At 45.5% G+C, this 27,048-nt stretch overlaps 1 protein-coding gene across 2 annotated transcripts in view; it reads left to right on the top strand.

Moving 5' to 3' along the window:
- Window positions 1–27,048, top strand: part of wdr90 (WD repeat domain 90) — a 52,837-nt gene that overhangs the window by 21,798 nt on the left and 3,991 nt on the right. For both annotated transcript variants that reach the window (XM_071392201.1, XM_071392202.1), the window contains exons 15-37: window positions 2,587–2,705; window positions 3,133–3,294; window positions 4,001–4,131; window positions 4,277–4,393; window positions 5,254–5,489; window positions 5,852–5,988; window positions 8,334–8,464; window positions 9,262–9,392; window positions 15,969–16,130; window positions 17,755–17,883; window positions 18,040–18,173; window positions 18,321–18,361; window positions 18,522–18,653; window positions 18,935–19,123; window positions 21,077–21,159; window positions 21,266–21,368; window positions 22,840–22,961; window positions 23,206–23,362; window positions 23,510–23,700; window positions 24,027–24,195; window positions 24,377–24,500; window positions 26,315–26,486; window positions 26,618–26,740. In XM_071392201.1, coding sequence (XP_071248302.1) covers window positions 2,587–2,705; window positions 3,133–3,294; window positions 4,001–4,131; window positions 4,277–4,393; window positions 5,254–5,489; window positions 5,852–5,988; window positions 8,334–8,464; window positions 9,262–9,392; window positions 15,969–16,130; window positions 17,755–17,883; window positions 18,040–18,173; window positions 18,321–18,361; window positions 18,522–18,653; window positions 18,935–19,123; window positions 21,077–21,159; window positions 21,266–21,368; window positions 22,840–22,961; window positions 23,206–23,362; window positions 23,510–23,700; window positions 24,027–24,195; window positions 24,377–24,500; window positions 26,315–26,486; window positions 26,618–26,740 — 3,195 coding nt within the window. The remainder of the gene's footprint in view (window positions 1–2,586; window positions 2,706–3,132; window positions 3,295–4,000; window positions 4,132–4,276; window positions 4,394–5,253; window positions 5,490–5,851; window positions 5,989–8,333; window positions 8,465–9,261; window positions 9,393–15,968; window positions 16,131–17,754; window positions 17,884–18,039; window positions 18,174–18,320; window positions 18,362–18,521; window positions 18,654–18,934; window positions 19,124–21,076; window positions 21,160–21,265; window positions 21,369–22,839; window positions 22,962–23,205; window positions 23,363–23,509; window positions 23,701–24,026; window positions 24,196–24,376; window positions 24,501–26,314; window positions 26,487–26,617; window positions 26,741–27,048) is intronic.

The raw sequence follows: 27,048 nt of genomic DNA, 5'->3' as shown, positions 1-27,048 counted from the left end.
GCGTGGCTATATACAGGGAGTGGAAAATAGCGTGGCTATATACAGGGAGTGGAAAATAGCGTGGCTATATACAGGGAGTGGAAAATAGCGTGGCTATATACAGGGAGTGGAGAATAGCGTGGCTATATACAGGGAGTGGAGAATAGCGTGGCTATATACAGGGAGTGGAAAATAACGTGGCTATATACAGGGAGTGGAGAATAGCGTGGCTATATACAGGGAGTGGAGAATAGCGTGGCTATATACAGGGAGTGGAGAATAGCGTGGCTATATACAGGGAGTGGAGAATAGCGTGGCTATATACAGGGAGTGGAGAATAGCGTGGCTATATACAGGGAGTGGAAAATAACGTGGCTATATACAGGGAGTGGAGAATAGCGTGGCTATATACAGGGAGTGGAGAATAGCGTGGCTATATACAGGGAGTGGAGAATAGCGTGGCTATATACAGGGAGTGGAGAATAGCGTGGCTATATACAGGGAGTGGAGAATAGCGTGGCTATATACAGGGAGTGGAGAATAGCGTGGCTATATACAGGGAGTGGAAAATAGCGTGGCTATATACAGGGAGTGGGAAATAGCGTGGCTATATACAGGGAGTGGAAAATAGCGTGGCTATATACAGGGAGTGGAGAATAGCGTGGCTATATACAGGGAGTGGAGAATAGCGTGGCTATATACAGGGAGTGGAGAATAGCGTGGCTATATACAGGGAGTGGAGAATAGCGTGGCTATATACAGGGAGTGGAGAATTGCGTGGCTATATTCAGGACGTGGAAAATAGCGTGGCTATGCACATGACGTGGAAAATAGTGTGGCTATACACAGGAAGTACCAGTGTTGAGTCGATGTGCAGTTGTACAAGGTAATTGTTGTAGCTATGTACATATAAACTCAGCAAAAAAAGAAATGTCCCTTTTTCAGGACCTTGTCTTTCAAAGATAATTTGTAAAAATCCAAATAACTTCACAGATCTTCATTGTAAAGGGTTTAAACACTGTTTCCCATGCTTGTTCAATGAACAATTAATGAACATTCACCTGTGGAACGGTCATTAAGACACAGCTTACAGAGGGTAGGCAATTATGGTCACATTTCTGAAAACTTAAGACACTAAAGAGGCCTTTCTCCTGACTCTGAAAAACATCAAAAGAAAGATGCCCAGGGTCCCTGCTCATCTGCGTGAACGTGCCTTAGGTATGCTGCAAAGAGGCGTGATGACTGCAGATGTGGCCAGAGCAATAAATTGCAATGTCCGTACTGTGAGATGCCTAAGACAGCGCTACAGGGAGACAGGACGGACAGCTGATCGTCCTCGCAGTGGCAGACCACGTGTAACAACAGCTGCACAGGATCGGTACATCCGAACATCACACTGCGGGACAGGTACACTGCGGGACAGGTACAGGATGGCAACAACAACTGCCCGAGTTAAACCAGGAACGCACAATCCCTCCATCAGTGCTCAGACTGTCCGCAATATGCTGAGAGAGGCTAGTCTGAGGGCTTGTAGGCCTGTTGTAAGGCAGGTCCCCACCAGACATCACTGGCAACAACGTCACCTGTAGGCACAAACCCACCGTCGCTGGACCAGACAGGACTGGCAAAAAGTGCTCTTCACTGACGAGTTGCGGTTCTCTCTCACCAGGGGTGATGGTCGGATTTGCTTTTATCGTCGAAGGAATGAGCGTTACACCGAGGCCTGTACTCTGGAGCGGGATCGATTTGGAGGTGGAGGGTCTGTCATGGTCTGGGGCGGTGTGTCACAGCATCATCGGACTGAGCTTGTTGTCATTGCAGGCAATCTCTACGCTGTGCGTTACAGGGAAAACATCCTCCTTCCTCATGTGGTACCCTTCCTGCAGGCTCATCCTGACATGACTCTCCAGCATGACAATGCCACCAACCATACTGCTCGTTCTGTGCGGGATTTCCTGTAAGACAGGAATGTCAGTGTTCTGCCATGGCCAGCGAAGAGCCCGGATCTCAATCCCATTGAGCAGGTCTGGGACCTGTTGGATCTGAGGGTGAGGGCTATGTCCATTCCCCCCAGAAATGTCAGGGAAATTGCAGGTGCCTTGTTGGAAGAGTGGGGTAACATCTCACAGCAAGAACTGGCAAATCTGGTGCAGTCCATGAGGAGGAGATGCACTGCAGTACTTAATGCAGATGTTGGCCACACCAATACTGACTGTTACTTTGGATTTTGACCCCCCTTGTTCAGGGACACATTTTTCAATTTCTGTTAGTCACATGTCTGTGGAACTTGTTCAGTTTATGTCTCAGTTGTTGAGTCTTGATATGTTCATACAAATATTTACACATGTTAAGTTTGCAGAAAATAAACGCAGTTGACCGTGAGAGGACGTTTCTTTTTTTGCTGAGTTTAGGTAGGGTTAAAGTGACTAGGGAACAGGATATATCATAGACGGTAGCAGCAGTGGGTATACTCACTACCCTCTGTCGTGCCTTGCAGTTGCCGAACCAAGCAGCCAGTCAAGATGCTCTCAATGGTGCAGCTATAGAACTTTTGAGCATCTGTGGGCCCATGTCAAATCTTTTCACTCTTTTAACTCTCCTCCACAGATGGTGGTTGTGTGGAACACCCTGCGTGTCACTAAAGGAGGAGAGGTGTCTGTCCTGGCCAAAGCACACACCGACGTGGACATACAGACCATGAAGATTGCCTTCTTTGATGACACACGGTAACGTTACAGTCTATCATACTTCAATATGTGAGGCAACACAAACATTGACACACACACACACGATAACATACGCACTATACATACACATGTATTTAGTAATGTAGATATGTGGTGGAGTAGGGGCCTGAGGCCACACAGTGTGTTCTGTGTGCCCTCTGGCAGTGAAATCGGTGAATGTATTGTAATGTTTTAAAAGTGTATAAACTTCCTTACTTTTGCTGGACCCCAGGAAGAGTAATGGGGATCCATAATAAATACAAATATGTAAGGCTTCATTCAGGATTCATTAGAGGTTAAAAGAAATGTGTGTAGGAATGTGTCCATTCTGTCACCTTGAGTTTGTGTTACTGTGATAATTATAATTGTTTTGCCTTTGCTAAATAGCCAAAATGTAAATATGTTATTTTGTGTATTTACGCCCCAGGATGGTGTCCTGTGGTCGGGATAACGTTCGGTTGTGGCGTGTGCGGAGCGGGGTCCTGCGGTCTTGTCCGGTCAACCTGGGGGAGTACCACGCCCTGGACTTCACCGACGTGGCCTTTGAGGAGGGTCACTCTGCTGACCGCGAGCCTGAGGACCGCACGCTGTGAGCACACACTCCTTTCAGTTTTTTAAAAACTTTTCATATATTATAGGTAGGCTATGGCTGCATCCCAAATAGTGCGGGCTCTAGTCAAAAGTAGTACACTATAGAGGGAATAGGGTACCATTTTGAGATGCAGTCTATAACTTCTGGAAGGGTGCAAATGTCACAATATATCTAGAAACCCTTCTACAGTAAATCTGACCTAGCCTCACAAAGCTGCCTGATCCCGCGAGCTTACATGAATGTTGCTGATAGCGCAGCGTGACTCAGTCTGGTGTTTACGAGGCTAAATCTGACCCACTAAGCATTTTACCATCTAAGATAAATTACCTTGACCTTAAAACATGGCGGAAGAACATTTTTAAATTGGTATATGTGCAAATTTGGCTCTCCAAACTGTGAGCTTACTTATGTCTTCCTCCAAGCCCTGCGTAGTTCTATTTCGGGGAATCAGAACCCAGTGCCTTCTCTTTCTCTCTCTACTTCTCTCCCGCTGAGCCTATGAAAGGTTTGAAAAGATCCACACATCACTGCCTCTGAGTGACTGACACCTCACCTGCTGGAGCCACACCACTCAATCCCCTAATAACCCAGTCTAAAGTACATTATCCCGCCCACTCTTCGGAGAGGAGGCCATAAGTGCTCAATTTTCTAATTCAGAAGACTTTGAGCCATTATGGAGCCTCGGTTTTCTTGTTTCCAATAGATTTGCCAGTAGCCGCAGTGGCCACATCCTGGAGATAGACTACGGGAGCGTGGCGATCAAGAACGTCAGGAGACTGCTGCCTGCCCAGCAGCCCCACGCTCAGCGCCGTGAGAAACAGACCTTCGGCATGGGTGAGAGGACGGTGGAGGAGGAGGGCGGGGAGGGATGTAGGGAGGGAGAAAGAGAGAGAGAGGGATAAAGGTAATTTGAGGTGAGACATGAGATCACTTTAAACTGTGCTGTGTTGAACAATAAAAATGTTCTCCTTCCCACCAGGTCTGGGCATCGCTGTCAACAGCATCAGCGTGTCATCAGCGTTCTGCGCCACAGGCTCTGAGGACGGCTTCCTGCGGCTCTGGCCCCTAGACTTCTCCACCGTGTTCCTGGAGGCTGGTGAGAACAGGCACAGTTCAACAGCAGGGCCCCTTATTTTAACATTCAGCTCCATCCCTGCTCGGTCTGTCAATCATCTACATTTACATTGAACATTTTAGTCATTCAGCAGACATTCTAATCCAGAGTGACTTAGGTGGCCTAGTGGTTAGTGCGTTGGGCCAGTAACCGAAAGGTTGCTGGATCGAATCCCCGAGCTGACATGCTAAAAATCTGTCGTTCTGCCCCTGAGCAAGGCAGTTAACCCACCGTTCCCCCGAGCACCAAAGACGTGGAGGTCGATTTTAAGGCAGCCCCGCGCACCTCTCTGATTCAGAGGGGTTGGGTTAAATGCAGAAGACACATTTCAGTTGAAGGCATTCAGTTGTACAACTGACTAGGTATCTCCCTTTCCCTAATATATAATATATAAAAAACAACCACATCACTCATTCCTAAAGTCATCTGCAAAACCAGTGGCAGGAAGAAATGACATCTCACTCAGCCACAGTCATTTGTTTTATTCAGTACATCTGCCGCATTCAACGTGTCAATATTGACTGGCATCTAAAGAATTGGTAACTTGTTTGAAGTAAATGTCTCTGATAAACTGAAGGTGTTTGAACACAACCCATATCAAAGGGGTTTCCAGGTTGAATCCCAGTCAAAGCACTTATCAAAGAGCTAAAATCTTATTGCTCGTATGAAGGGTTTCAAAGGAGTCTTGATGGGATTTTAGAGTAATGTAATCGCTGCCATTTAATCAAAACCCACATTCTGCGCACGCTGCCTCCCATTTCCTCAGCCAACGCACTTTCTCAGCCTACAGTACACAGACACACACTCCGGTGTTCCTCAGCCCCCCTGTCTTTCCTCCCCAGAACACGAGGGTCCTGTGAGCCTTGTGTCCGTGTCCGACGACGGCCTCAGCGTCATGGCGGCCACCACCGGCGGTAACCTGGGCTACCTGGACGTGAGCAGCCGGGGCTACAGCACCCTGATGAGGTCACACACGGACAGCGTGCTGGGCTTCAGCGTGGACGGTATCCGTCGGCGCATCACCACCGCCTCCTGCGACCGCACCGTGCGCGTCTGGGACATGGACTCCATGCAGCAGGTGGGAACTGGAGCCCTGGAACTGATAGCACACACTGACGCTCAAAGCTACAAGGCTCATTTTCAAACCCACATATTTTTTTTGCACTGCTGAGACGAATTGAGGGAAACTGAGCTGACCTGGTCATGCGTCCACCATAGTTGCTTGAACAGTGTTGATAAGGATAATGCCACAGTTTGGTACAGGTCGACGCAATAGTAAGAAAATGGTCAGTGTTATGTTTTTCGAGAATTATTGTAAGATTTCTCTCACCTGAAGTAACTGACCTCTCCTCCTTAGAATTCTGACTGTTCCACCGTGATCTTATCTGACTGAATCGCTGTAACCTCATGACTGCTATGTGTCCTCTGGGCCTTCTCCAGCTGTATGACTTTGTTTCTGAAGACACGCCCTGCTCCGTGGCCTTCCACCCCAGCCTGCAAGTCTTCTCCTGTGGATCCAGCTCCGGCCTTGTCAGGGTCTTTGACATCGCCAGCGCCAAACTACTGGCAGAACACAAGTAGGTAGACCCAGACTAGAGGAGATACTGTCGTATACATAGTGGGTTCTGGAGTTGATAGATTAATGAACAACAGAAGTTATGTGGTGCCTTGATCCAACAGAATCTAGATACAGTCTCTGAGCAGGAAAAGACCTTCAGCACAGTTTTGCCTTGACTCGCAATAATCCTTTCAGTTCTGATCACGTGCTGTAAGACGCCGTAACCCGACGGCCAATTTGCCGGACGTGACTAGCTGTCGCTGTCAGTGGATCATACGTCTTGGTACTGATTTGAATATATAGCCAGTTAAGTCAGTGACTGTTTATCCCGCCAGCTGAGTCATGTCATTACTGTGACCTACCATAAACCTCTCGGACACCACCACCACCCCTCACAAGGAAGTGTCACACCTGTGACATCTGCTGTGCCTCTATCTTTCGCTCTCTTTGCCCATTTTTTTTTATTTTGGCCTCTTACAGGCATGGGCAATGGCGGTGTAGGAAGGGTGACAGAGATTTGGCTCTTGTCACAGTCTGTCAGTTGGTACCAGTGTGGTATCTCGTTATTGAGGAATCGAGCAGAGGCCTTCTGGAGATGAGAGAATCTGTGATTCGTGACTGAGCCACGCTCCCTCGCGCACCTACTGTACACACACACACACACACACACACACAGAGTCTGTGGGACAGAGTTGGCAGCAAGGCTATTATAGACACATTTAATAAGGTCTTGTATGAATGTCGAGACCCCTGCCGCAGTTTGAACACTTCAGTGTTAACCGGTGTAAAGGTTTAGAGAATGAGAGAGGGGGGGAGAATGGAAATGGTTTTATTAAATATATGATTAGTGCAGTGTTTTTGGCTCTCGCTCTGTGACTCATGGGTATTTGTTAACCCATTACAATCGTGGGAATTGGCCTATATGGATAGGGCCCAATTGAAATGTTTCTAACTGAAGAACTACAGTATGAGAAGCATATGCATAACCATGGCAGGAATTGAAAGGGAACAATTTGGAGATTATGGTGAGGACACCTGTCCACCTGACACGACTGAATCTAAAATAACTGTTGATTTTACGTGCATTTGACGTTTTACTGTGCTTTTCGCAGCGTTTATCGACAATGAAATCTGAAAATACTCTGCATACATTCTGTAACGTAGTAAGAATATTCATGAAGAATGTGGGGGTAGGTGCAATGTAAGACAAAATAAAATGCGAAGGGTTTAAGTGAGGGGTCCAACTGGTGGCCACACACCTGTCCAGTGTGCACCGTTTCTAAGTACTTTCAATGCGATTTTATGACTCAAAGGAAAGCGCTTTCAACTTTTCAGTGCTTTTTTGAGCTCTCTTAGTTGTGCCGTTTTTAGTAACTGAAGCAGACTTGTAGATGTTTGTTTGGAACACAGCCCTGCGTCCCCACCATCACACAATTACTGTTGTTATTTACACCATCACACAATTACTGTTATTTTTTTATTTAAATCTCAATCTGGGTCAGGTGGGCATCATTTAAAGCTTGTTCTATTGCCAACATGACTAGCTAAATTAGGCTGTCACAAGGCACTTCATAGAAACGGATAGTCATTTTGGTGCTTATAGAATGGAGTCAGGGGGGCATTTAAGTGTGTGAACCACACACGCTGCTTATTTTCTTCACAATAAACAAACAGGCTCATTCTGTTAAGGGCAACCCAGGCTATGACGCCATGGTATCCTTGTAACTGTCCATCAAACATAGCGATCAGAAACGTTGATACTTGTTAAAAAGAAAAATGCTATTGCCACCTCTTTGCAATAAGGAAGTGTTTACTACTGAGGATACAGTCTGCTGAGTGCATACATTTTAGAAAGCGCACAACACATTTTGGACTCTTCCTTTGTAGGCGTCACCTCCCCAGCTATACATTTTATGACCCCAATGAGTTTCCCTCCTTTTCGCTGTGGAATGTCCATGGTTCTCTCTTTGTTTTGCCAGATGTCAGAATCGCGCCCCGTCCATCCTCTGTTCTGGGCTTGACCCTGCTCTCTTGACCCTGATCCTAGGCAATTTCCTCTTATCTGATGAGGTCAACCTTTCTAAATTAGCGTACACATGGCCTAAACTCCATTAATACTCACAGAAGTCATTCACTAAACACAATACTAACAAACTGCAGTTTAACTTGAAACATGTTACATTTTGATAGAATCCATCATACTGTAAATTACATGAGTTTTAAATGGAAATGTGAAGTGCGCATTTGGACTCACAGGTGTGTGTGGTTTGCTTCTATGACATCAAAGTGCTATTTATTATAATCCTCGACGTCTCATCTTTCAGAACACCTCGAGTCCTCCTTGTGTTTTTTTGGTTTCTGCAGGCAGCACAGAGGGGAGGTGGTGGGCCTGGCCTTCTCTCCAGATGGCGAGTTCATGTACAGCGCTGGCTCTCTGGGCTCTCTGGCTCTCTACAACTCCTCTCAGGAAGACCACCATGTACTCCGAGTACTGGGTGAGTTAACACTGACAACCACACATATACAATACACCTGGAGCTGGTTGAATTAGCTGGTATGTTATGAATGGAATGGAAGATGGAACCTTTCACCTTCAGAAAGACAAGGACTGCACTCAGTGTATTGTATTGTTCTGATATTACCTGTCAGACAGCTCCATCTCCAGTGAAGGTACTGTATCTTCAATTTTCAATGACTTACAGGCAGGGCCTAATATTAACACCCTCCACTAGCCAAATGTGGGTAGATTTTGGCATTTGCGGGTAAGATGCCCATTTCACTAGCCACAATGGCGAGTGGTCAGGGCTCCACAGTGCGAGCATTTCACTCGGATTTGTGAATAAAAGTAGTCAAGTATGATCACATTTATAGTAAAATAAATGCTGCAGTAGCTGTTCTCAAAGTATTTCTGACATTTTGTTTCATAGCCGGTAAATTAATCGCACAAAGTCAAAGAACTACGAATCCTACTATAGCCTATTCCACCTCTCGCTGAAACACTGCCTGGCTGGAGGCTGTGATATTTTGGTTAAAATACCTTAGACACAAAAAATGAAATTAAACAATATACCACATTACTTCTTACTGGTAATACATTTGTTTTTGAAACATTAGAAAGCATATCTGTTTTTTGTGTGTTTTGTTGGTGTAATTTTAATGACTTTTTTTTATTTTGGCTGCTAAAAAATCTGAGTGGCTTGTAGATTTTTCAATCTACCTGCAACAGTGGCTGATAGCCCAAAAAGTTAATTTTATGCCCCAACACACCCTCCCTCATTCTATTTTTGTGTAGGTAATGTGGTTGCGCGAGGCACTGAACGTGCTCCTGACGCCCTCACTGTAAGCAGTGACAATCGCTGTCTGGCTTTCGTCGGGCCGTCTGAGTACACCGTCACCATCATGGCCGCCCGCTCCCTGGATGAGGTACTGTTGGTTCTCTTACGATCAACAAAATCTCTGCCCCCTGTTATTGTGTCAATCAATTAGTCTTTGAGCTTTGTTATCCTATATGTGGCTTGGACAACTTTATTGTTCAATTTATAGTGTAAAAAAATTGTGATTTACTCTGTACTTCCCAAATGGTAGGTCAGGACCAACTGGTGTGTCTCTGCAGTAATTTTGGCAGAGACAAAGTAACACCTACATGTTTCAAGTAGACCACCATAGTCCCTGTGCCCAAGAACGCCAAGGTAACCTGTCTAAATGACTATCGCCCCGTACTACTCGCATCTGTAGCCATAAAATGCTTTGAAAGGCCGGTCATGGCTCACATCAACGGCATCATCCCAGACACCCTGGGCCCACTCCATTTCGCCTACCACCCCAACAGAGCCACAGATGATGCAAGCTCTATTGCACTCCACACTGCCCTTTCCCACCTGGATAAGCGGAACACCTACGTGAGGATGCTGTTCATTGCCTACAGCTCAGCATTCAACACCATAGTGCCCTCAAAGCTCATCACTAAGCTAAGGACCCTGGGATTGAACACCTCCGTTTGCATCTGAACTTCCTGACGGGCTGCCCCCAGGTGGTGAGGGTAGGCAACAACACATCTGCCATGCTGACCCTCAACACGGGGGCCCCTCAGGGGTGTGTGCTTAGTCCCCGCCTGTAGTCCCTGTTCACCCAGGACTCCAACGCCATCATTAAGTTGGCTGACGACATGACAGTGGTAGGCCTGATCATCGACGACGATGAGACAGCCTATAGGGAGGAGGTCAGTGTGGTGCCAGGACAACAATCTCTCCCTCAATGTCAGCAAGACAAAGGAGCTGATTGTGGACTACAGGAAACGGAGGACCAAGCAAGTCACCATTTTTTATTTATTTTTATTTATATTTCACCTTTATTTAACCAGGTAGGCTAGTTGAGAACAAGTTCTCATTTGCAACTGCGACCTGTCCAAGATAAAGCATAGCAGTGTGAACAGACAACAACACAGAGTTACACATGGAGTAAACAATAAACAAGTCAATAACATGGTAGAAAAAAAGAGAATCTATATACAATGTGTGCAAAAGGCATGAGGAGGTAGGCAATAAATCGAATAATTACAATTTAGCAGATTAACACTGGAGTGATAACTCATCAGATGATCATGTGCAAGTAGAGATACTGGTGTGCAAAAGAGCAGAAAAGTAAATAAATAAAAGCAGTATGGGGGTGAGGTAGGTAAATTGGGTGGGCTATATACCGATGGACTATGTACAGCTGCAGCGATCGGTTAGCTGCTCAGATAGCAGATGTTTAAAGTTGTTGAGGGAGATAAAAGTCTCCAACTTCAGAGATTTTTGCAATTCGTTCCAGTCGCAGGCAGCAGAGAACTGGAAGGAAAGGCGGCCAAATGAGGTTTTGGCTTTAGGGATGATCAGTGAGATACACCTGCTGGAGCGCGTGCTACGGGTGGGTGTAGCCATCGTGACCAGTGAACTGAGATAAGGCGGCACTTTACCTAGCATAGCCTTGTAGATGACCTGGAGCCAGTGGGTCTGACGACGAACATGTAGCGAGGGCCAGCCGACTAGGGCATACAGGTCGCAGTGGTGGGTCGTATAAGGTGCTTTAGTAACAAAACGGATGGCACTGTGATAAACTGCATCCAGTTTGCTGAGTAGAGTATTGGAAGCTATTTTGTAGATGACATCGCCGAAGTCGAGGATCGGTAGGATAGTCAGTTTTACTAGGGTAAGTTTGGCGGCGTGAGTGAAGGAGGCTTTGTTGCGAAATAGAAAGCCGACTCTAGATTTGATTTTGGATTGGAGATGTTTGATATGAGTCTGGAAGGAGAGTTTGCAGTCTAGCCAGACACCTAGGTACTTATACAGTGGGGAGAACAAGTATTTGATACACTGCCGATTTTGCAGGTTTTCCTACTTACAAAGCATGTAGAGGTCTGTCATTTTTATCATAGGTACACTTCAACTGTGAGAGACGGAATCTAAAACAAAAATCCAGAAAATCACATTGTATGATTTTTAAGTAATTAATTTGCATTTTATTGCATGACATAAGTATTTGATCACCTACCAACCAGTAAGAATTCCGGCTCTCACAGACCTGTTAGTTTTTCTTTAAGAAGCCCTCCTGTTCTCCACTCATTACCTGTATTAACTGCACCTGTTTGAACTCGTTACCTGTATAAAAGACACCTGTCCACACACTCAATCAAACAGACTCCAACCTCTCCACAATGGCCAAGACCAGAGAGCTGTGTAAGGACATCAGGGATAAATTGTAGACCTGTACAAGGCTGGGATGGGCTACAGGACAATAGCCAAGTAGCTTGGTGAGAAGGCAACAACTGTTGGCACAATTATTAGAAAATGGAAGAAGTTCAAGATGACGGTCAATCACTCTCGGTCTGGGGCTCCATGCAAGATCTCACCTCGTGGGGCATCAATGATCATGAGGAATGTGAGGGATCAGCCCAGAACTACACGGCAGGACCTGGTCAATGACCTGAAGAGAGCTGGGACCACAGTCTCAAAGAAAACCATTAGTAACACACTACGCCGTCATGGATTAAAATCCTGCAGCGCACGCAAGGTCCCCCTGCTCAAGCCAGCGCATGTCCAGGCCCGTCTGAAGTTTGCCAATGACCATCTGGATGATCCAGAGGAGGAATGGGAGAAGGTCATGTGGTCTGATGAGACAAAAATAGAGCTTTTTGCTCTAAACTCCACTCGCCGTGTTTGGAGGAATAGAAGGATGAGTACAACCCCAAGAACACCATCCCAACCGTGAAGCATGGAGGTGGAAACATCATTCTTTGGGGATGCTTTTCTGCAAAGGGGACAGGACGACTGCACCGTATTGAGGGGAGGATGGACGGGGCCATGTATCGCGAGATCTTGACCAACAACCTCCTTCCCTCAGTAAGAGCATTGAAGATGGGTCGTGGCTGGGTCTTCCAGCATGACAACGACCCGAAACACACAGCCAGGGCAACTAAGGAGTGGCTCCGTAAGAAGCATCTCAAGGTCCTGGAGTGGCCTAGCCAGTCTCCAGACCTGAACCCAATAGAAAATCTTTGGAGGGAGCCGAAAGTCCGTATTGCCCAGCGACAGCCCCGAAACCTGAAGGATCTGGAGAAGGTCTGTATGGAGGAGTGGGCCAAAATCCCTGCTGCAGTGTGTGCAAACCTGGTCAAGAACTACAGGAAACGTATGATCTCTGTAATTGCAAACTAAGGTTTCTGTACCAAATATTCAGTTCTGCTTTTCTGATGTATCAAATACTTATGTCATGCAATAAAATGCAAATTAATTACTTAAAAATCATACAATGTGATTTTCTGGATTTTTGTTTTAGATTCCTTCTCTCACAGTTGAAGTGTACCTATGATAAAAATTACAGACCTCTACATGCTTTGTAAGTTGGAAAACCTGCAAAATCGGCAGTGTATCAAATACTTGTTCTCCCCACTGTAGATGTCCACATATTCTAGGTCGGAACCGTCCAGGGTGGTGATGCTAGTCGGGCGTGCGGGTGCAGGCAGCGAACGGTTGAAAAGCATGCATTTGGTTTTACTAGCGTTTAAGAGCAGTTGGAGGCCACGGAAGGAGTGTTGTATGGCATTGAAGCTCGTTTGGAGGTTAGATAGCACAGTGTCCAAGGAAGGGCCTGAAGTATACAGAATGGTGTCGTCTGCGTAGAGGTGGATCAGGGAATCGCCCGCAGCAAGAGCAACATCATTGATATATACAGAGAAAAGAGTCGGCCCGAGAATTGAACCCTGTGGTACCCCCATAGAGACTGCCAGAGGACCGGACAACATGCCCTCCGATTTGACACACTGAACTCTGTCTGCAAAGTAGTTGGTGAACCAGGCAAGGCAGTCATTAGAAAAACCGAGGCTACTGAGTCTGCCGATAAGAATATGGTGATTGACAGAGTCGAAAGCCTTGGCCAGGTCGATGAATACGGCTGCACAGTACTGTCTTTTATCGATGGCGGTTATGATATCGTTTAGTACCTTGAGCGTGGCTGAGGTGCACCCGTGACCGGCTCGGAAACCGGATTGCACAGCGGAGAAGGTACGCTGGGATTCAAGATGGTCAGTGATCTGTTTGTTGACTTGGCTTTCGAAGACCATTGACATCGGCACGGCTCTAGTGGAGCGGGGATCTATCATGGTCCACACACACCAAGACAGTCGTGAAGAGGGCACAACAACACCTCTTGCCCCTCAGGAGGCTGGAAAGATTTGGCACTGGGCCTCAGATCCTGAAGAAGTTCTACAGCTGCACCATTGAGAGCAACTTGACTGGCTCCATCATTGCTTGGTGTGGCAACTGCTTGGCATCCGACCGCAAGGCGCTACAGAGGGTACTGTGTCCTGCCCAGTACATCACTGGGGCCAAGCTTCCTGCCATCCAGGACTTCTATACCAGGCGGTGTCAGAGGAAGGTCCTAAAATTGTCAAAGGCACCAGCCACCCAAGTTATAGACTGTTTTCTTTGCATCCACACCTCAAGCGGTGCCGATGCATCAAGTCTGGAACCAACAGAACCCTAAACAGCTTAGCCGTAAAACTGCTAAATAGTTATTTAAATAGTTTGGGTAGCTGATTGGTTAACTATCTGCATTGATCCTTTTTGCACAACTTTTTTGACTCATCACATACACTGCTGCTACTGTTTATTATCTGACAGTTTATTCTTAGTTACAGTTGAAGTCGGAAGTTTACATACACTTAGGTTGGCGTCATTAAAACTCGTTTTTCAACCGCTCCACAAATTTCTTGTTAACAAAATCTAGTTTTGGCAAGTCTTTTAGGACATCTACTTTGTGCATGACACAAGTCATTTTTCAAACAATTGTTTACAGACAGATTATTTCACTTTTATAATTCACTGTATCACAATTCCAGTGGGTCAGAAGTTTACATACACTAAATTGACTGTGCCTTTAAACAGCTTGGAAAATTCCAGAAAATGTTGTCATGGCTTTAGGAGCTTCTGATAGGCTAATTAACATCATTTGAGTCAATTGTCAAGTGTACCTGTGGATGTATTTTGAGGCCTACCTTCAAACTCAGTGCCTCTTTGCTTGACACCTGAAGGTACCACGTTCATCTGTACAAACAGTAGTACGCAAGTATAAACACCATGGGACCACGCAGCCGTCATACCGCTTAGGAAGGAGACGCGTTCTCCTAGAGATGAACGGACTTTGGTGCGAAAGTGCAAATAAATCCCAGAACAATAGCAAAGGACCTTGTGAAGATGCTGGAGGAAACAGGTACAAAAGTATCTATATCCACAGTAAAACGAGTCCTATATCGACATAACCTGAAAGGCCGCTCAGCAAAGAAGAAGCCACTGCTCCAAAACCGCCATAAAAAAGCCAGACTACGGTTTGCAACTGCACATGGGGACAAAGATTGTACTTTTTGGAGAAATGTGCTCTGGTCTGATGAAACAAAAATAGAACTGTTTGGCCATAATGACCATCATTATGTTTGGAGGAAAAAGGGGGAGGCTTGCAAGCCGAAGAACACCATCCCGACCGTGAAGCACGGGGGTGGCAGCATCATGTTGTGGGGGTGTTTTGCTGCAGGAGGGACTGGTGCACTTCACAAAATAGATGCCATCATGAGGATGGAAAATGATGTGGAAATATTGAAGCATCTCAAGACATCAGTCAGGAAGTTAAAGCTTGGTTGCAAATGAGTCTTCCAACTGGACAATGACCCCAAGCATACTTACAAATTTGTGGCAAACTGGCTTAACGACAGCAAAGTCAAGGTATTGGAGTGGCCATCACAAAGCCCTGACCTCAATCCTATAGAAAATTGGTGGGCAGAACTGAAAAAGCGTGTGCGAGCAAGGAAGCCTACAAACCTGTCAGTTACACCAGCTCTGTCGGGAGAAATGGGCCAAAATTCACCCAACTTATTGTGGGAAGCTTGTGGAAGGCTACCCGAAACGTTTGACCCAAGTCAAACAATTTACAGGCAATGCTACCAAATACAAATTGAGTGAATGTAAACTTCTGACCCACTGGGAATGTGATGAAAGAAAGAAAAGCTGAAATAAATCATTCTCTCTCATATTATTCTGACATTTCACATTCTTAAAATAAAGTGGTGATCTTAACTGACCCAAGAAAGGAAATGTGTTACTAGGATTAAATGTCAGGAATTGTGAAAAACTGAGTTTAAATGTATTTGGCTAAGGTGTATGTCAACTTCAGACTTCAACTGTATATGTTAAATGTACATATCTACCTCAATTACCCTTCACAACGACTCGGTACTGGATTCCTGTTTATATATATCTAAGTTATCGTTACTCATTGTGTATTTATTATAACTTATTACTTTTCTATTATTTGTATATTTTTTTTCTCTTTGCATTGTTGGGAAGGTAAGCATTTCACTCTTAGTCTTTACCTGTTTTTTATGAAGCATGTGACAAATTAAAATGCGATTTGAACTAGTTCGGATGTGTATCTGAGCCGAGGTAACATGATGCTCTACGTCGCATCACTCAGCTGCTGCGTGTGGACGTGAGTATCCTGGATGTGGAGAGCACCAGTCTGGACTCGGCCTTGAAGGTGTGCTTCTCCCCGGCCTCCACTGGACACCTACTGGTCACCACCTCCGCCAACAAGATCCTGTGGATTAGCGCGAACACCGGACGACTGCTCAGAGAGGTAGTGGTACTGATATGCATGCCGTCTCTCTGTTTCTGAGCTGTGTGTGTGTGTGCCTGCATTTTAGTGTGGGAGATACTTTTGTAGTGTGTGGGGACACCTGCTCGTCGAACATCTCATTCTAAAATCATGGGCATTAATATGGAGTTGGTCCCCCGTTTGCTGCTATAACAGCCTCCACTCTTCTGGGAAGGCTTTCCACTAGATGTTGGAACATTGCTGCTGGGACTTGCTTCCATTCAGCCACAAGAACATTAGTGAGGTCGGGCACTGATGTTGGGCAATTAAGCCTGGCTCTCAGTCGCCGTTCAAATTCATCCCAAAGGTGTTCAATGGGGTTGAGGTCAGGGCTCTGTGCAGGCCAGTCAAGTTCTTCCACACGGATCTCGACAAACCATTTCTATATGGACCTCACTATTTGCACTGTCATGTGGGGGGCATTGTCATGCTGAAACAGGAAAGGGCCTTCTCCAAACTGTTGCCACAATGTTGGAAGCACAGAATTGTCTAGAATGTCATGTATACTGTAGTGTTACATGTTCTTTTCACTGGAACTAAGGGGCCTAGCCCGAACCATGAAAAACAGCCACGGATCATTATTCCTCCTCCATCAAACTTTACAGTTGGCACTATGCATTGGGGCAGGTAGCGTTTTCCTGGCATCCTCCAAACCCAGATTCGTCCGTCGCATTGCCAGATGGTGAAGCGTGATTCATCACTCCCGAGAACGAGTTTCCGCTGCCCCAGAGTCCAATGGCGGCGCTTGGCATTGCGCTTAGTGATCTTAGGTTTTTGTGTGGCTGCTCGGCCACGGAAACCCATTTCATGAAGCTCCCGTCGAACAGTTCTTGTGCTGACGTTGCAGTTTGGAACTCGGTGGTGAGTGTTGCAACCGAGGACAGACAATTTTTTCCAACACTCTGCGGCCCGTTCTGTGAGCTTGTGTGGCCTACCACTTCGCAGCTGAGCTGTTGTTGCTCCTTGACATTTCCACTTCACAATAACCGCACTTACATTTGACCGGGGCAGCTCTAGCAGGGCAGAAATTTTATGAAAGGTGGCATCCTATGACGGTGCCACGTTGAAAGTCATTGAGTACTTCAGTAAGGCCATTCAACTGCCAATGTTTGTCTTTGGAGATTGCATAGCTGTGTGTTCGATGTTATACACCTGTCAGCAATGGGTGTGGCTGATATAGCCAAATCCACACATTTTGAAGGGGTGTCTACATACTTTTGTGTATATAGTGTGCTTGTGTGTGACATCGTGGATGTGCATAATACAGTGATGTGTGTTGTAATGAAGGTGATGATTTTCTTTGCCACTGACTTTTCTAAAGAGATGTTTTTACATTTTAGTCATTTAGCTGATGCTCTTAACCAGAGGGACTTAGTTAGTGCATTCATCTTAATAAGGTAGCTCGGTGAGACAACCATATATCACGATCGTAGTAAGTAAAACATTTCCTCAACAAAGCAACTTATCAGCAAAGTCAGAGCTAGTGAGAAAAGAAAAGCGTGGGTGTTTTGGTGTTTAAAAAAATATATATATATTAATCAAGTTACTTAATATATCTACGTTGTTTTGGTGGAGTTTTTCAGTGTTTGTATGGTCTCCCTGCCAGGTGTCTAAGGTACACAAGCACCAGTGTTCCTCTCTGGCAGTGAGTGAGGATGGACGTTTCTTACTGACAGCAGGACACAATGCTGTGAAGGTGTGGGATTACAGCATGCAGCTGCATGTCAACTCGCAGGTAAAGTTGATTGGGTTCGGTTACCATGCCAACCTGCATTTTGTATTAGCAATTTATGGATTTCAGTATTGTGATCTTACCAAATTTCAAGTAGTTTTTAAAGTTGTGACGTTATTCATTTGAAATGTGTTGACTGAAGACGACATTCCATCCCAGATGTTCATAGGCCACAGCCAGCCTATTCGCCAGGTGAACTTCTCCCCAGACCAGATGGCTGTGGTCTCAGTAGGAGACGCCATCTTCTTCTGGGACTTCCTGGCCCACCCTCAGGAGACGGGAACTGACAGACGGTGAGAGTCTTGCCTCTGGGTCTGTCTGTCTGTCTCCCAAATAATTATCCACAGTGGCATTGCATTACTGTACTGTTGTAAATTGTATAAGTAGGTTGTATTCATGCATCTGTGTGTAATTTATCAGTTTTCATTTTTCTCTCGCAGTTCACCACCCAACTCCGCCTCTGTTTCCCCTCCTAAACCAGGTAAATACAAAAACAGAGATGAAGAATCATCATTTCTTTCTATGTCATTCACACCATATTTTAAAAGGTTGCCAGTAAATAGAATACCATTTACAGAAAGAAGTAAGTCTTCTAGTTCTGGCTATCAATAGATATTCAGAATTTGGGGGTTCTACTGTAGCCCTTAAAGGTTATTCAGAGTCAGAGGTCAACGGTCGGCTGCTATCCAATGGAATGCCTCGACGGACAGCGCCCCTTCCCTCCTCACCTCCGCCCTGTTTGGACATCAGCTCCATAGACAGGATTGGACAAGGTGAGAATCGCTGATCCCTTTTTCATAAACTTTTTTTACGCTTTGTCTTTTATCTCTCACCCTTACTTGTAAAATTACCCCTAGCACCAACCCCTGGAAAAGTGTGCAAAAAACTATGGTGATCGTTCCACCTAGCCCACCAATGGGTTTCCACCATTTTTCTTATGACTTCCTGCAAACACAGAAAGATAAGGAGCAAGGTGTTGTTTTACAACTGACCTAAAGTATCATGTTCTCCCCCACTTTGCCCTTCTCCTGTGTCTCCCTCTTTCCTTCTTAAGCTCTGAGCCACCTGTCTCTGTGTGAGGAGGACATTGACGAGGTTCTTCCCCGCGCTGCCCCCCTCCCTGCCCACCTGGCAGGCCCCTCCCCTCGCCCTGCGTCTGGCTCCTTTCTCAAAGTCACTGAGATGGCAGCAGGTGGAGACTCATCAACCCTGAAGTCTAGTCTGAAGAGAGCAGCGGACAGTGGTAAATTATTTATTTATAAATTCAGTGGCAAAGAATATCATCATGCATGCAGTACCAGTCAAAGGTTTGGACACCTACTATTCAAGGGTTTTTCTTTATTTGTACTATTTTCTACATTGTAGAATAAAAGTGAAGACATCAAAACTATGAAATAACACATGGAATCATGTAGTAACCAAAAAATGTTAAAAAAAATAAAAAATATATTTGAGATTCTTCTTCTGCCTTGATGACAGCTTTGCACACTACATGATTCCATGTGTTATTTCATAGTTTTGAAGTCTTCACTATTATTATACAATGTAGAAAAGAGTCAAAATAAAGAAAACCCCTTGAATGAGTAGGTGTGTCCAAACTTTTGACTGGTGCTGTACATGCGTACATACTGAACAAAAATATAAATGCGACAATTTCAAAGATTTTACTGAGTTACAGTCCATAGAAGGAAATCAGCATTTTAAATGCATTCATTAGGCCCTAATCTATGGATTTCACATGACTGGATAGGGGTGCAGCAATGGGTGGGCTTGGGAGGGCATAGGCCCACCCACTTGGTCGCCAGTTCCACCCACTGGGAAGCCCGGCCCAGCCAATCAGAATGAGTTTTTCTCCACAAAAGGGCTTCATTACAGACACAAATACTCCTCAGCACCCCCCTCAGATGGTCCCGTAGGTGAAGAAGCCGGATGTGGAAGTCCTGGGCTGGCGTGGCTACACGTGTTCTGCGTTTGTGAGGCTGGTTGGATGTACTGCCACATTCTATAACAATTACGTTGGAGGCGGCTTATGGTAGAGAAATTAACATTAAATTCTCCGGCAACAGCTCTGTTGGACATTCCTGCAGTCAGTCGGGAGCGCCGCTGCACAGCTATATTCAGGTCTCTGCAGAGATGTTCGATTGGGTTCAAGTCCAGACTCTGGCTGGGCCACTCAAGGACATTCAGAGACTTGTCCCGAAGCCACTCCTGCATTATCTTGGCTGTGTGCTTAGGGTCGTTGTCCTGTTGGAGGTGAACCTTTGCCCCAGTCTGAGGTCCTGAGCGCTCTGTAGTAGGTTTTCATCAATGATCTCTCTGTACATCTTTCTCTCGATCCTTACTGGTCTCTCAGTCCATGCTGCTGAAAAATATCCCCACAGCATGATGCTGCCACCACAATTCCCTGTAGGGATGGTATGGGATGATCAATGGAAACAGGATGCACGTGAGCTCAATTTCGAGTCTCATAGCAAATGGTCTGAATAAGGTATTTCTGCTTTTAATAATAATAAATTAGCAAACATTTCTAAAAACCTGTTTTTGCTTTGACATTATGGGTTATTTTGTGTAGATTGAGGATTATTCTTTTTTTAATCAATTTTAGAATAAGTCTGTAACGTAACAAAATGTGGAAAAAGTATAAGAGTCTGAATACTTTCCGAATGCGCTATATATGTATGTGTATGTATATATATATGTATATGTGTGTGTGTCTAATATACTTATTTCAACATTTATTTCAATATAGTATGCTCTATAGTTGACTTTGACAATAGTGGATATTTCTAGACAAAGCCATTCCTCTCTCTATTAAAGGGATTATCCGGTACTTGTGTATACTTTTTAAGCCAGTAGTTCTGAAAGTAGCGCTAACGAGCCAAAAATGGTCACCCGAACATTGCGTACAAAGTCACATATGTGCAGATTCGTGCAACACTTCATTGCTTTCTCTCTCGCTCTGCTGGGTGCTTCATGTGCGTATTGTGGACACTTATACGGTGAGGGGCTGAAGGTCATTGCTTGAACTGCTAGGGGAGGGGCCCACGTGGGGGAGAAAATGTAGGGAAAATGGCACAGCATAGCTTCTACACATTGACACGTCCTGCCCAAAGCGGGAGGTTTAAAAATACTCAGTAGTTACCAATGTTCCGGAGCATGTCTTTAACCTTTTCTTACTTTGTTGTATGTAATACAGATTCTTTGGAGGTGGAGAAGCCAGTGCGCCCCGACTGCTACAAGCACTTCACCCCACGTTTCAAAACCTCCACCCTCGACCAGGTAGAGAGCACCTCTCGCCAGCTCAGGTCCTGTCATTGAGAAATAAGGAAGCCTGCATTATTAAGACTTGCTTTCCAAGCATTCTGTCTGCTTGTCTCCATCTCAGAGTACTGCAACTCCCGAACTGGGCGAAGAGGGCCTGAGTCTGAAGGCAGTAATTGGTTACAATGGCAATGGGCGGGCCAACATGGTGTGGAATCCAGAAACAGGTAAAACCTTGCGCTTGTTCAACTGATTTTATTGGCTGACTAAAATATACTGATAGAATACAGAAAATATTATGATGCAAGTTATAATGCATTGTAAGACTTGGCGTAAGCATGTATGACCCGACCCCTTGTCTCTTTCCTTCTTATTTACAGTTTCATCGCTGTTTGTTTATCTTATGTGGTTGTGTTGACTGATTGCAGGTCTATTTGCGTACTCCTGTGATTGTGTGGGGGTTATGTGGTTTTGTTTAGGGCTGTTGCGGTGACCATATTACCGCCACACTGGCAGTCACGAGTCATGAAGTCAGTCAAATTCCACATGACCGTTTAGTCACGGTAATTAGGCTTCTCCAAGTTCTGATGCTGCTGCTGGTCATTAGTAGCCTACCAAACTTGCTAACTGCCTGGTGCTCAGCACTCTATTGTCCCTCTAATCACTCTGACATCAATGCAAATGTATTTGAAAATCTAATCAAACACTTCATGAGAGCCCATGATCTCATGTTGCGCAACATTTCTATAGGCTATTTAATTGCGTTTTAAGGTTTGTATCACAACTGAAATGGCCAAATAACTTCTTAAAATTAAGCACATCAATCTGCTTTACAAGGGGTGTAGAGCCTAACTGGCATATATACGCACCGCGTTAAGTTCAAGTTTGGGGAAGATAATTTTCACCATAAAAATGCACCTTCATAATAAAAGCATTACAGGCATAATCACATTTGCGGTCACTATTGATAATGGGGTTTTCCGCTAATGGAACATTCACACGTATAGCCTACTACCATGTGCGCATTACTGCGCTTATAACGTGAAGAAATAGCCTAATCGTTTACCAACATTTTAAGCTAAACATTCTGATCTGTTGCGTCAGCCACATTGCATAAAACGTTTTTTTGATGCTAGTGGTTGTATTAATTTGGGATCTATCGCATCCCACAACTGTCCCAGACTATGTTTGGAATATTTATTTCTCGCACAGAATAGAATTGGTTGACTTTTGTGGGCATAGTAGATTGACATATGCTAGTGCTTTTTCTGTTCGTTAGGCCTACTCATCTTGTTGGTTGACGAAAAGTAAATGTGGACAGTTCATCCGATGTTTTCAATATGCACCTCAGAATTGGATAATGACTCGCACAGTTGCGTCCCCGACGTGTCCGTCTTCACTTGTAGCCTATGAGAAAGACTCGATCACGTGACAGAGAGCCGTGTGAGTGAGAGACGTTTCGGATTGCGCAGCACACTCAGGGAGAAGGGCACAACGCAGCACTCCGGGCTTCAAAAGGCATGGTTATCTTTTAATGGTGCATTACGACCACAAAGGAGATGCCGCCATGAAATTCGAGGCATCATCAAGTGCTTGTCAAATTGTGAGAGACTAGAGGTTAGAGGTTATTTGCTTGACAATCACCGGCTGACGAAATTTCGTGACCGCCACAGCCCTAGTTGTGTTGACTGATTGCAGGTCTGTTTGCGTACTCCTGTGGTTGTGTGGTGGTGGTGGAGAACCTACACACTGGCTCCCAGAGACACTGGCTGGGCCACACTGAGGAGATCTCCTGTCTGGCTGTTACCAATGACGCGCAGGTAGGCCTCCAGTCTCCTCTCTAGCATGAGCGATGATGATGAAGGTGGTGGACTGCTGGTGCCAATAAGGATGATGCATTCTCTGCGTCTCAACCACTGTCTGAATGTGGTTTCTCTCTGTGACTAGTTGTGCTAAGTCTGAATTATCCTGTTTAAAGTGTTTATGTGACTTTGATCCCTTCTAACTAGACAGGTGATTTTATGAGTCATTGCACGTCTCTGACGGTGTGTTGTTCTCTTTCAGACGGTGGCCTCGGCGGCAGGGGGCAGCGGTGGCACCAGGAGCCTCATCTGCATCTGGAACGTTCAGGACGGAACCTGCAGTAATACCATCTCCTACCACCGGGGGGCGGTGCAGGCTCTGTCCTTCTCCAGGGATGATTTCTTCTTCCTCACTGTGGGTCAGTGGAACAGTCCTTCAAGGACAAGTGTAGTAGAGTTTCACTACATAGCATTCACTTATCCAGTCACATACAGATCAATGATTACCTCAAGGATGAGAGAGAACATTTTTTTTTTTTATGGTATTTGAATCTGCCCTCCTGCAGGGGACTTCACCGACCCGGAGGTGGCACTGTGGAGCACCAGGACCTACCAGCTGCTGTCTAGGGTCAGTGTGTCCGGCCCGCTCCACGACGTGGCCTTCAGCCCCTCTGCAGCCAGCCAGCTGGCCTGTGTGGGCCGCCAGGGACTCTACTTCTGCAACACCCACACACAGGGCCTGGACGTGGAGCTCAAGGTAACAATAGAATTAGAATGAATTTCTAATTAATTGTTTTTCTAAGAAGGTAACTATCGTACCGACCCAATCTATGCTTTTTTGGCCTGCTTTCTAGAGAACATGTTTCGGTGTAATACCAGCCTTCTTTTGTTTAACACTGCTTATTTCCTGCCTGGTTTGGGCTGGGCATGTCGAGCTAACTAGAGCCCCTCTGCTTGGATAAAAATCAATCAGGAAGACATATTTCCACATAACGAGGACAACAACGTTTTTTTTAAACAAAGACTTTGAAGAAATATGTCCACGTTGTGTGGACAATAAAGTTTTTCTAATTCAAATTCTAGGTGCAGAGAGTATGTGTGCCAGAGGAGGTGGGTGACGTGGAGCTGACAGCTCTGTGCTACAACGCCAACTCCATCCTCTTCACGGGCACCAACAGTGGACATGTGTGTGCCTGGGACTGCAACACCCAGCGTTGCTTCATGACCTGGGAGGCTGACCAGGGGGAGATCGGTCAGTTACATTTAAAAAATGTTACTCATAGCAGGCACTCTTATCCGAAGCTTATCCAGACTTCATTCAACTAAAGTTGGTAAATAAACACATATCACAATCCTTGCAAATAAAGCCGTCTCCAAAATAGGTTTGTGAGTCTCTATGTACAGTATTAGTGTACTTTTGTGTGTGTTTCTAGGAGTGCTGCTGTGTCGGGGGAACCGTCTGTTGACGGGCAGTAACACTCGCAGGCTGGGGCTGTGGGGCGTAGCAGCTGTACAGGGCATGAGGCCTGGAGGAGAGGCCTCTAACACAGAGGACAGGTCTGTTGCTCACCGCACACTCCTTCTCAGCCTACACATTCTACTCCTTACATACCTTTTCCCTCATCCTCCTATGTTACATAGTGTATCTTCTCATGACATGTCTTTAAAGCCCATTCATCTCTGTGGCCTGTTGATTTATATACCTTGAAAATGTGGTATTTAGTTAAAACTGCAATATGTTACTTTTTGAGGGGACCTGATCAAATTCACATAGAAATGGTAGTTACAGATCTGTCATTCTCATTGAAAGCAAGTCTAAGAAGCGGTAGATCTGTTCTATGTGCGCTATTTCTATGCTTCTAGTTTATTTGTCTTTTACGGCGGATCGATTTCAGCATACAACATGTAAAGTGTTGTTTACATCCCTGTTAGTCACACCTGTCTAACATCCCTGTTAAATAGGTGTGGCATATCAATAAGCTGATTAAACGGCATTATCATTACACAGGTCCAGCTTCTGCTGGGGACAATAAAAGGCAACTTTAAAATGTGCAGTTTTGTCACACAACACAATGCCACAGATGTCTCCAGTTTTGAGGGAGAGGGCAATTGGCATGCTGACTGCAGGAATGTCCACCAGAGCTGTTGCCAGATAATTGAATGTTAATTTCTTTACCATAACCCTCCTCCAATGGCATTTTAGAGAATTTGGCAGTACGCCCAACCTGCCTTACAACTGCTGACCACGTGTAACCAAGCCAGCCCAGGACCTCCACATCTGGCTTTTTCTCCTTCCGGATTGTCTGAGAATACCCATCTGTGGGTTTGCACAACAGAAGAATTTCTGCACAAACTGTCAGAAACCGTCTCAGGGAAGCTCATCTGCGTGCTCGTCGTCCTCACCAGGGTCTTGACCTGACTGCAGTTTGGTGTCGTGACTGACTTAAGTTGGCAAATGCTCACTTTCGATGGGCACTGGCACACTGGAGAAGTGTGCCCTTCACGAATGAATCCCAGTTTTAACTGTACCGGGCAGATGGCAGACAGCGCTTTATATGGTTGTGTTGGCGAGTGGTTTGCTGATGTTAACATTGTGAACAGATTGCCCCATGGTGGGGTTATGGTATGGGCAGGCATAATCTACGAACAACCAACACAATTGCATTTTATCAATGGAAATTTGAATGCACAGAGATACGTGGCGAGATTCTGAGGCCCGTTGTCGTGCCATTCATCCACCACTATCACTTCATGTTTCAGTATGATAATGCACGACACCATGTCACAAGGATCTGTACACAATTCCTGGAAGCTGAAATGTCCCAGTTCTTCCATGGCCTGCAAAATCACAAGACATGTCACCCATTGAGCATGTTTGGGATGCTCTGGATCGACATGTACGAGAGCATGTTCCAGTTCCCGCCAATATCAAGCAACTTCACACAGCCATTGAAGAGGAGTTGGACAACATTCCACAGGCCACAGTCAACAGCCTGATCAACTCTATGTGAAGGAGATGTCGCGCTGCATGAAGCGAATGGTGGTCACACCAGATACTGACTGGTTTTCTGATCCAAGGCCCTACTTTTTTTTTTAAAGGAACTGTATCTGTGACCAACAGATGCATATCTGTATTCCTAGTCATGTGAAATCCATAGATCTGGGTCTAGTTTATTTCAATTGACTGATTTCCTTGTATGAACTGTAACTCAGTTTATTTGTGTTTTTATGTTTTGGTTCGGTGTACATGTATTGCATCAGTGCGATCTTGTGAGGCTATTACGTTTTATATAGAGAACCACTCTTATTCAATGAATTGGCTTATTTGATCTAATGGTCTACTCTCATTGGTCCTTTCCTCTGTCTATTAGAGGTGCTCGGGTGCTATTGGAGCAGGAGATGATGCTGGACGGGACGGTGGTGAGCGCGGCCTTTGACGACGTCATGGACATGGGCATCGTGGGCACCACGGCGGGTACCCTGTGGTACATCAACTGGGTGGACAACACCAGCATCCGCCTCATCAGCGGACACAAGAGCAAGGTACAGTGCAGCATTTTTGCCAGCGTGTGCATGCGTTTGTGACTTTTGGAGCCTATATGAGCGTTCATTGTTGACGCCTCTATCCGTACATTGAATGACCCACTCCCCCCCCCCCCCCCTCCGGTGGTCAGGTAAATGACGTGGTTTTCAGCCCAGACGAGAGCCACTTTGCCACGTGTGGGGAGGATGGCAGTGTGAGGGTGTGGTCGGCCCCCAACAACGAACTGGTGGTGCAGTTTCAGGTGCTCAACCAGGTGAGACTGCAAGACAACTACAGGAACCGCTCAGGCTAAGATGGCCGTGTGGATTCAAAAAAAGACTTTATAACGTTAATGCGTTCAGTCGCTGTGACGGATTTCCACTCGTATGGGTCATTTTTTTCTTTCTAATCGAAAAGGACTGAAAGTGGTGAAACTCGCAGTTTTAATACATGTACAAAATGATCCTCTCCCTAAAAGCATGATGGACATGACATTTTTAAATGGAAGGGGAGGATAACTTGGGCCAGCAGACAATCGATCTGAGATCCACTTAAGTTTCAGTCATGGGATTTTTGTTGTTG

This window comes from Salvelinus alpinus, chromosome 3, assembly GCF_045679555.1.
Source record: "Salvelinus alpinus chromosome 3, SLU_Salpinus.1, whole genome shotgun sequence".
In the NCBI taxonomy this organism is placed as follows: Eukaryota; Metazoa; Chordata; class Actinopteri; order Salmoniformes; family Salmonidae; genus Salvelinus; species Salvelinus alpinus.
The sequence above is the reverse complement of the archived record's forward strand: the minus strand, read 5'-3'. Positions and strand labels throughout refer to the sequence as shown.